Genomic DNA, 11443 nt, shown 5'->3' with positions numbered 1-11443 from the left:
ATCGCGGTCGGCACGCTACCTCTACATCTACCTTCGGGATTAGTATTAGACCTAAATAATTGTTATTTGGTGCCAGCGTTGAGCATGAACATTATATCTGGATCTTGTTTGATGCGAGACGGTTATTCATTTAAATCAAAGAATAATGGTTGTTATATTTATATGAGTAATATCTCTTATGGTCATGCACCCTTGAAGAGTGGTCTATTTTTGCTAAATCTCGATAGTGGTGATACACATATTCATAATATTGAAACCAAAAGATGCAGAGTTGATAATGATAGTGCAACTTATTTGTAGCACTGCCGTTTAGGTCATATCGGAGTAAAGCGCATGAAGAAACTCCATACTGATGGACTTTTGGAACCACTTGATTATGAATCACTTGGTACTTGTGAACCGTGCCTCATGGGCAAGATGACTAAAATGCCGTTCTCCGAAACTATGGAGAGAGCAACAGATTTGTTGGAGATCATACATACAAATGTATGTGGTCCGATGAATGTTGAGGCTCGTGGCGGATATCGTTATTTTCTCACCTTCACAGATGATTTAAGCAGATATGGGTATATCTACTTAATGAAACATAATTCTGAAAACATTTGAAAAGTTCAAAGAATTTCAGAGTGAAGTTGAAAATCATCGTAACAAGAAAATAAAGTTTCTACGATCTGATCGTGGAGGAGAATATTTGAGTTATGAGTTTGGTCTTCATTTGAAACAATGCGGAATAGTTTCGCAACTCACGCCACCCGGAACACCACAGTGTAATGGTGTATCCGAACGTCGTAATCGTACTTTACTAGATATGGTGCGATCTATGATGTCTCTTACTGATTTACCGCTATCGTTTTGGGGTTATGCTTTAGAGACGGCCGCATTCACCTTAAATAGGGCACCATCGAAATCCATTGAGACGACGCCTTATGAACTGTGGTTTGGTAAGAAACCAAAGTTGTCGTTTCTGAAAGTTTGGGGCTGTGATGCTTATGTGAAAAAGCTTCAACCTGATAAGCTCGAACCCAAATCAGAGAAATGTGTCTTCATAGGATACCCAAAGGAGACTGTTGGGTACACCTTCTATCACAGATTCGAAGGCAAGACTTTTTTTTTGCTAAATTCGGAGTTTTTCTAGAGAAGGAGTTTCTCTCGAAAGAAGTGAGTGAGAGGAAAGTAGAACTTGATGAGGTAACTGTACCTGCTCCCTTATTGGAAAGTAGTTCATCACAGAAACCGGTTTCTACGACACCTACACCAATTGGTGAGGAAGTTAATGATGATGATCATGAAACTTTAGATCAAGTTGTTACTGAACCTCGAAGGTCAACCAGAGTAAGATCCGCACCAGAGTGGTACGGTAATCCTATTCTGGAAGTTATGTTACTAAACCATGACGAACCTAAGAACTATGAAGAAGCGATGGTGAGCCCAGATTCCACAAAATGGCTTGAATCCATGAAATCTGAGATGGGATCCATGTATGAGAACAAAGTGTGGACTTTGGTTGACTTGCCCGTTGATCGGCAAGCGATTGAGAATAAATGGATCTTCAAGAAGAAGACTGACGCTGACGGAAATGTTACTGTCTATAAAGCTCGACTTGTTGCAAAAGGTTTTCGACAAGTTCAAGGGATTGACTACGATGAGACCTTCTCACCCGTAGCGATGCTTAAGTCTGTCCGAATCATGTTAGCAATTGCCGCATTTTATGATTATGAAATTTGGCAAATGGATGTCAAAACTGCATTCCTGAATGCATTTCTGGAAGAAGAGTTGTATATGATGCAACCAGAAGGTTTTGTCGATCCAAAAGGGAGCTAACAAAGTGTGCAAGCTCCAGCGATCCATTTATGGACTGGTGCAAGCCTCTCGGAGTTGGAATAAACGCTTTGATAGTATGATCAACGCATTTGGTTTTATACAGACTTTTGGAGAAGGCTGTATTTACAAGAAAGTGAGTGGGAGCTCTGTAGCATTTCTAATATTATATGTCGATGACATATTGTTGATTGGAAATGATATAGAATTTCTGGATAGCATAAAGGGATACTTGAATAAGAGTTTTTCAATGAAAGACCTCGGTGAAGCTGCTTACATATTGGGCATCAAGATCATAGAGATAGATCAAGACGCTTAATTGGACTTTCACAAAGCACATACCTTGACAAAGTTTTGAAGAAGTTCAAAATGGATCAAGCAAAGAAAGGGTTCTTGCCTGTGTTACAAGGTGTGAAATTGAGTAAGACTCAATGCCCGACCACTGCAGAAGATAGAGAGAAAATGAAAGACGTTCCCTATGCTTCACCATAGGCTCTATCATGTATGCAATGATGTGTACCAGACCTGATGTGTGCCTTGCTATAAGTCTAGCAGGGAGGTACCAAAGTAATCCAGGAGTGGATCACTGGACAGCGGTCAAGAACATCCTGAAATACCTCAAAAGGACTAAGGATATGTTTCTCGTTTATGGAGGTGACAAAGAGCTCATCGTAAACGGTTACGTTGATGCAAGCTTTGACACTGATCCGGACGATTCTAAATCGCAAGCCGGATACGTGTTTATATTGAACGGTGGAGCTGTCAGTTGGTGCAGTTCTAAACAAAGCGTTGTGGCAGGATCTACGTGTAAAGCAGAGTACATAGCTTCTTAGGAAGCAGCAAATGAAGGAGTCTGGATGAAGGAGTTCATATCCGATCTAGGTGTAATACCTAGTGCATCAGGTCCAATGAAAATCTTTTGTGACAATACTGGTGCAATTGCCTTGGCGAAGGAATCCAGATTTCACAAGAGAACCAAGCACATCAAGAGACGCTTCAATTCCATCTGGGATTTAGTCCAGGTGGGAGACACGGAAATTTGCAAGATACATATGGATCTGTATGTTGCATACCCGTTGACTAAGCCTCTTCCACGAGCAAAACATGATCAACACCAAGACTCCATGGGTGTTAGAATCATTACTATCTAATCTAGATTATTGACTCTAGTGCAAGTGGGAGACTGAAGGAAATATGCCCTAGAGGCAATAATAAAGTTATTATTTATTTGCTTATATCATGATAAATGTTTATTATTCATGCTATAATTGTATTAACCGGAAACATAATACATGTGTGAATACATAGACAAACAGAGTGTCACTAGTATGCCTCTACTTGGCTAGCTCGTTGATCAAATATGGTTAAGTTTCCTAACCATTGACATGGGTTGTCATTTGATTAACGGGATCACACCATTAGGAGAATGATGTGATTGACTTGACCCATTCCGTTAGCTTAGCACTCGATCGTTTAGTATGTTGCTATTGCTTTCTTCATGACTTATACATGTTCCTATGACTATGAGATTATGCAACTCCCGTTTACCAAAGGAACACCTTGTGTGCTACCAAACGTCACAACGTAACTGGGTCATTATAAAGGTGCTCTACAGGTGTCTCCGAAGGTACTTGTTGGGTTGACGTATTTCGAGATTAGGATTTGTCACTCCGATTGTCGAAGAGGTATCTCTGGGCCCTCTCGGTAATGCACATCACTTAAGCCTTGCAAGCATTGCAACTAATGAGTTAGTTGCGGGATGCTGTATTACGGAACGAGTAAAGAGACTTGCCGGTAACGAGATTGAACTAGGTATTGAGATACCGACGATCGAATCTCGGGCAAGTAACATACCAATGACAAAGGGAACAATGTATGTTGTTATGCGGTATGACCGATAAAGATCTTCGTAGAATATGTGGGAGCCAATATGAACATCCAGGTTCCGCTATTGGTTATTGAGCGGAGACGTGTCTCGGTCATGTCTACATAGTTCTCGAACCCATAGGGTCCGCACGCTTAACGTTTCGATTACAGTTATATTATGAGTTTATATGTTTTGATGTACCGAAGGTTGTTCGGAGTCCCGGATGTGATCACGGACATGACGAGGAGTCTCGAAATGGTCGAGACATGAAGATTGATATATTGGAAGCCTATGTTTGGATATCGGAAGTGCTCCGGGTGAAATCGGGATTTTACCGGAGTACCGGAAGGTTACCGGAACCCCCCGGGGACTTAATAGGCCTTTTAGCCGTGTGCGGTGCCCCCCTCCACCATAGTCCACCTCGATAATACTGTAGCGGTGCTTAGGCGAAGCCCTGCGTCGGTAGAACATCATCATCGTCACCACGCCGTCGTGCTGACGAAACTCTCCCTCAACACTCGGCTGGATCGGAGTTTGAGGGACGTCATCGGGCTGAACGTGTGCTGAACTCGGAGGTGCCGTGCGTTCGGTACTTGATCGGTCGGATCGTGAAGACGTACGACTACATCAACCGCGTTGTGCTAACGCTTCCGCTTTTGGTCTACGAGGGTACGTGGACAACACTCCCCCCTCTCGTTGCTATGCAACCATGATCTTGCGTGTGCGTAGGATTTTTTTTTTGAAATTACTACGTTCCCCAACAAAACAGGCACCCACTAGCCACCTGTGTGCGAAGCACGTCGGTAGAACTAGTCTTGCGTAAGTGTACGCGTAATGTCGGTCTGAGCCGCTTCATCCAACAATGCCGCTGAATCAACTAGTGACGGCAAGCAATATGTATATACGCACGCCACAACTCCTTTGTGTTCTACTCGTGCATATAACATCTACGCATAGACCTGGCTCGGATGCCACTGTTGGGGAACACAGTAATTTCAAAAAAAATCATACACACATGCAAGATCCATCTAGGTGATGCATAGCAACGAGAGGGAAGAGAGTTGTCCATGTACCCTCGTAGACCGTAAGCGGAAGTGTTATGACAACGCGGTTGCTGTAGTCGTACGTCTTCACGATCCGACCGATCCTAGCACCGAAGGTACATCACCTCCGCGATCTGCATACGTTCAACTCGGTGACGTCCCATGAACTCTAGATCCAGCTGAGGTCGAGGGAGAGTTTCGTCAGCACGACGGCATGATGATGATGATGATGAAGTTACCGACACAGGGCTTCGCCTAAGTTCTACAACGATATGACCGAGGTGGAAATCTGTGGAGGGGGACACCGCACACGGCTAAACAATCAACTTGGGTGTCTATGGGGTGCCCCCCTCCCCCGTATATAAAGGAGTGGAGGAGGGGGAGGGCCGGCCTCTATGGCGTGCCCCAAGGAGGGATTCCTACTCCTACTAGGAGTAGGTTTCCCCCCTTTTCCTAGTCCAACTAGGAGGGAGAAGGAAGGGAAGAGGGGGCCGCCCCCCTCCCCAATTCGGATTGGGCCTGGGGGGGGGGGGGCACCACTTGGCCGCCTCCTCCTCTCTTCCTCATGGCCTATCAAGGCCCATTAACTCTACCAGAGATAAGGACCTCATTTTCATCTTCATTTTTTTTTTGTTTTCATTTGAAAAGATATTAACTTTTTTTTGAATCCATGAACTTTTTTTTCAAATGCGTGAATTCTTTCAAATACGCGAACATATTTTGAATACATGAAAAATTTCGAATTTTATTAATATATTTTTCAAATTCATACACTTTTTGAGACCATGAAATGTTCAAAAATTGTGATCCTTTTTTGAATTCATGAGCTTTTAAAATTTGTTGTTTTTTGAATTTGTGTACCTTTTCAAATTCACGAAGTTTTTTTAATTAATGAACTTTTTGAATTCATGTTTTTTTTCAAACTTGCAAACAGTTCTTAAAATTTGTGACCATTTTTTCATTTCACCAATTCATCAACTGTTGATAAAAACACTAGCCGATTTTATTTTCTGAACTAGCAAAGTAGCAGCGCAGAAAACGATTGAAAAAAAATTGTGCATAATCGACGGATCGAGTGGAGGCAGATGGTGAAACAAGTGTTGGACCGTGGCCCAAGATGTAGCACACGGGCGCTACACCGTTTGTTGGCGGCAAATGGGAGGAGCTCTCGAGTGACAACTCGTTGCAAAAAAATGGAGACTGTCTAACGACCCAAAATCGTATATTTTCATCGGGCTAAGGACTTGGCACTATGTTCATGAATTATGTGTGTGTATTTTCGGGCATGAGACAAACCATGCACGTTGCCAAAAGACCCCCCCCCCCCCCCCCCCCCCCGCCCCCGCCTATGAAGTACGCAGATACGGCCAACCACGAATCACACAACAACTCATCCTCGTTCACCGAGTACCCCGGCATCTCTCTTACTCTAAAAAACTACATGAAATTTGGAAATAAGCTTAATGGCATTTGACCGAACACCTGCCTGGCATGGTATCCGCTATGAACAGCGTCGACTGGGGGGGGGGGGGGGGGGGGGTTGTTCTTTCTTGCAGTGCACCCCCCACTCTATGGCCATATATGATGATATAATCTTGACGATTTTTTGTTTCATATTCTCCTTTTTACATTTTGTTGTTAACAATATCACTATGTCCTTTCTTTTCTATGTTGCACTGCCAATTAAATTAGAAATAAACATCATCGTGGAGAATGAACGCACGGGCTGTGCGTAGACTACTCCTATAAGCACCTTCGAGAGAGTGGTCTGGTAAATCTTGAGATTGACGAAGTCATTACAAGCACCTCTTTGTCGATTTTTTTTATAAAAGGAGGAAGACCCCCGGCCTCTGCATCTGGGCGATGCATGTAGCCACTTTATTAATTATTCTCAAAAGACCTTACAAAGAAATACAACTGTAAGTCTGAAGCTACCGTCGAGGCAACATCTGTCGCTACTCCTATCCATTTGATGAAGGGATGTTGATGGTCCGAGCCTAATACCAAACAGACCTCGCAGCCCAGCCTAACATCTAAGACCTGAGACCCTAACCAAGCCACTTGTCGGGTATGGGGAACACACCGGTCCGGCGCTTTCTCAGAGGCCGCCGCCGCCAACTGCCACCACTCCATCTTCAGAGCTGTACTGATGCATCAACCTTGCCCAGTCTATCTGCCGTAGACGTCACCACGACGCCAGACAACGCCACCATCTTGCGCTCGTCCATCAACACACGCCCAGCAGCGAGACCCCGCTACTCCATGCCGCTGAGACCCGCTGTTGTCGACATGTCAGATGCAACGCCGCTCCTCCTTCGCGAACACCACCTGCTACCACTGGTCCCATCCCCTCCACCTGTAGATCGTCTGCACTACCAACCGAGCTCCAGTGGCCCTAACACACCTCCAGGAAGGTCACGACACGAAAAGCGCCGCTGCCGCCAGATCCGAATAGGATTGAAGGTTTTCACCCGGCCGGGGATCAGGGTGGATAGATTGGGCCCTCAGCTGCGCCTTCATGAATGAAAGCGGCGCCCATGGGCATCGCCGCCGCCGGGCCGGCCAGACTGGCCAGGGTTCCCCCCAGACCCAAAGTACACCACCATGGCTCACCACCACCGGAGCCTGCAGCCGCAAACCACCGGAACGACGACAGAGGCAACAGGAGAAAGGGGAACCCCCCATATCTGACGCAACGGAGAACCAACGCACCTCTCTGTCGATGTGAACATCTCTCCTACTGAATAAATATCGTCGGAATGTCTTGAATAAATCCAGCAAAATGTTCCTTAAAAAAATCTAGCAAAGTGCGAGCATCCGTGCCAAGGTTAGGACTTGAACCCAATTGCTTGTTCTTTTGTGTGATATACTTTTTGTGCATGGTAATACATGTCTCATTTATGTCATAAGAAATATTGTACAAGTCAAGCACTATATAGCGATCTGGCAAAACTGAATTTGTTTGATTGTCCAATAAATTCAAATGGTTACATGCACATTTATATCTTCTCCTTTTTTTGCTATTGATTAATAAGAACATTTCCCATCCAACAAATCCAAGCAAGCTACGGAGGAAATGAAAGGGTTTATATATAAGCCCTGCACCAGCATAGAAGAGGATACATTTTGTGCATGGCCCTCTGATCATCTGATGAATGGGTCTGAGGCTCTGAGCGTGACGTACCCTAGAATCAGCACCAAGTACCTGGCGAGTGGCGACCCAAGAAAAAAAAGGAGGTCGCCTGCTTGACACTTGTCCTGAACATCTACCTTTCCGTTGAACTGTCAATGGGTAGTACTACGTCTAGTACGTGGTCCGTGTACTATTCCCCTTATCTTCTTCCTTGAGGTAAGTACGTAGGAGAGTACGTACTTTGACATGTTCCTCCGGCCGGCCTATCTGAATCAAACAAAACTACAACCCAAAACTGAAGCTTTCAAGGATCAACAACAGTGTGCGTGTGCGTACTACATTCCCGGGCCTCTCGAGTACTCTCGATCCGCCACTTTAATTCCACACGACTAACTAATTAGAGAGAGGCTGTAATAATTTTAGAGAGAGATAACTTAAGCATGTCACTCGTGCATGCATGAAAACTTACTAGTACTAGTAGTACGTAGTAATAGTGCTGCTAATTGAAAGAACCTAAGTACATGGATGTGAGCATCCGCTAAGCTAGGGCACCGAAACAACAAAGCCACTCTTCTTCACGATCTTCTACTATGATCGATCGATCGAACTCACGAAGCAAACACTACCTAGCTAATGGCCGACGGTGGGCACAGCAGACCACTGAGTACGTAAGAGGCTAAGAGCAATGCCAGCGCGTCCGTTTCAGTGGGAGAGGAAGCTGAAGGGGGAGTAGCCGTTGTCCGAGCCCTGCGACGAGGCGACCATGTCGTGGCCGCCGCCGTACGGCGCGTCGGCGCCGCCCCAGAAGCCGGCCACCATCGTCGCCAGGTCGTCCACGTCCTCCCGGAGGCCCAGCCCGTAGGCGTCGGCGTCGGACACGGAGTAGCGCCGCGCGTCCTGCAGGTCGCCGCCGCGGGGCCGGAGGCAGCTCTCCGGCACCACGCTGCTCAGGTACCCGGAGTTGTCGTCGGCGCTGGGGAAGAGGAAGTCGTGGCCGCTGCTGCCGCGCACGTCCATCGGGCCGCTGGCGCCGTGATCCGCGGCACTGGGCACCGGCATGGAACACTCGCCCGGGCCCTGCTGGTGGTAGCCGTGGCCGTGGTGGTACGAGCTGCCAATGTGCGGCGGCCCCGCGCCCGCGTGCTGCTGCTGGCCGCCGTACGGCATGGCCGAGGACGCGGCGTAGGCGGCGGGCTGGTGCTGCGCGTGGAACGGCGCGAGGAAGGGCGGGTAGTTGTTGTAGGCGGCGTGCGCGTAGACGAAGTTGGTGCGCGCCTGCGCGCCCTTCATGGAGAGCGCGGCGCGGTCGTAGGCCAGGGCGGCCTCCTGCGCCGTGTCGAAGGTGCCGAGCCAGTGCCGCTCCTTGGTGGTCGGGTCGCGTATCTCGGCCGCGTACCGGCCCCACGGCCGCCGGCGCACGCCCAGGAAGCGCCCGGGCTCCTGCGCGCGCCGCCTGCCGCGCGGCGCCGGCCGCTCGCTCGGCGACGACGGCGGGGACGGCTGCGGCTGCGGGTGACCGGCGATCGGCTTCGGCAGCGAATGCTCCGAGAAGGCCATCATCTGGGAGGCACCGCCGCCGCCGCTGCTGCTGCGAGAGCTCATGGCAGAAGTGAAGTGAGGTTGGCTGGCTACTATACTACTGCTCCCGCCTAGCTTGAGCTCTGAGGTGTGAGCTAGCTAGCTTAGGTTGAGGAGGTGGTTGCTGAGACTGTGAGCTTCTAGTGTGTAGTGCTCACTATGGAGGGAGGCAGGGTGGTATTTAAATGGGGAGCTCGGAGGAGGGAGAAGCTAGAAGGAGTGAGAGCACTGTGGATGAGATGGCGAGGTAGGGGAGGAGGGGAGGGACATGCATGCGCTGCACTTGTTTAATTCTAGGAGTAAAAGGAGGGAATGGAATGGAAAGCTCACTGCAAGTTTGTATGTATGCACCTTGTGTTTGGATTTGTGTGCCCTAATCTTAGGACCAAAGAGATGAGGAGAATGTTGTGCCAGTCAAACATATAGCTATATATATGTGTGTGTATGTGTTGCTAGAAAAATAACACTTGGAAGTAAGAATGTTCTACTCTTAGTTTTCATGCACACAATTCATTTATGAATATTATGCATGCCACAATCCTTGCAAATAAGTATTAATTAGTGTCGTTTTCAGATATGATTATCTTTGTCATGATTCTAGCCCACTCCAAATTAATCAACCAGCATATGAGTATATGACACACTGGTTGTGAAGCCAGAGCCGATTGAAGCCCCTGCCAAGACAAACACTTTAATAATTATTAATGGGCCTACATGCATAGCTTGTTGTGGCATCTATGTTAGTTGGGCATACTGCCTTGCATGCTTTGATGATTTACTACTGAGTACCAAGTATTGCAAACTAATAAGATGGTGTAAAGATGCCTGCCACTGACAAGAAAAGAAGGGAAAGAAGAGAGCTTACCTACCTATGCATCAAGCCTTTTGAAGAATTGTAATCTATTTGTTTTGAAAGAGACAATTGCAATCTATGCTCCAAGATACTAGTACTACACTAGCTATTATGATACATGCCAAAATGCTACACAATTATGTGCTTTTTTACACTCTGACCATATGGCTTTGCTTTCTTATGTGTCCATGTGCCTGCTCGCGCAATACGTGCAAACTAGAATGAAAGCCCCTTTGTCTTCCCTAAAACATTAACCGCAATAACTTCACCAACATATGTTGGTGATGTTCTCGACACGGACATACGAGTAAGTAAAACTTTGTCTTCGCTAAAACATTAACCGATTTGCCCATGGGTTCGATAGACAATAAATTTAATGAAAGTACACAATTGTTATATTTTGAAAAATATTTCTCGTAACAATCTAACGTTATAGTTTCCATATCATCGATCTAAATAGTCTTGTGTGTATCATCAGAGGTCAAAGTTAATCCGCCTTGACCACTCAGATTCTAGAACATCATATTGCCTCCTCTTGCATGTAGTAAGAAACATTCAAATGGAGTGGTTAGCTTGCCCTCAAAACAAGATAAAACAACAGTGTGAGATGTGTACAAGGCACTCTTTCTTATGCCACCACTTCCTGTTAATTATGCTTCTTTGTTTCCATGCATGCAACCTTGAGTGACTCTCACATGAGGTGAGGGCCCTCTTTGACTCCTTTTCCCTAGTGAAGCTTTGCTTTGCCTGCATGAGCTAGACAAATGCTTGGACAAGGATCATTATCCCTACAAACCCATTGGATTTATGCTGATTCTTTATCCCTACTGGACATTCTACGAATTAGTGCGCATGTGCGTGCCGGTGCCGAGCTTCAAACCGGAACAAATCGAAAGGAGTGACGATATTAAATCAGGAAACAAGAGAACTATCCCTTTCATGTCTCTCTAGAGCCATTCTATAGAGCCTAATCTATGGCTTTATGGGGTCAAAAAAGGACATTGAGAGAGAGAGAGAGAGCTTAACCTGAAAGGAACGTCGAGGTAATGCTGCGATTAACACCACTCGCAACCGACTGTTAAGTGTGTGCCATGTGAGGCTGATGAAAAAGAACAGTTGACGTGGATCGGCACTGCTTTTTACCCACCTAA

At 46.4% G+C, this 11443-nt stretch overlaps 1 protein-coding gene across 1 annotated transcript; it reads right to left on the bottom strand.

Annotated features, from left to right (window-relative positions):
• Window positions 1–8326: 8326 nt before the first annotated feature.
• On the bottom strand, window positions 8327–9568 carry LOC125541022 (ethylene-responsive transcription factor FZP). Its single transcript, XM_048704520.1, has one exon. The coding sequence runs from the start codon at window positions 9461–9463 to the stop codon at window positions 8564–8566; it is 900 nt and encodes a 299-aa protein (XP_048560477.1). The 5' UTR covers window positions 9464–9568; the 3' UTR covers window positions 8327–8563.
• Between the last annotated feature and the right edge of the window lie 1875 nt (window positions 9569–11443).

Source organism: Triticum urartu, chromosome 2 (assembly GCF_003073215.2).
Source record: "Triticum urartu cultivar G1812 chromosome 2, Tu2.1, whole genome shotgun sequence".
Taxonomy (NCBI): Eukaryota; Viridiplantae; Streptophyta; class Magnoliopsida; order Poales; family Poaceae; genus Triticum; species Triticum urartu.
The sequence above is the reverse complement of the archived record's forward strand: the minus strand, read 5'-3'. Positions and strand labels throughout refer to the sequence as shown.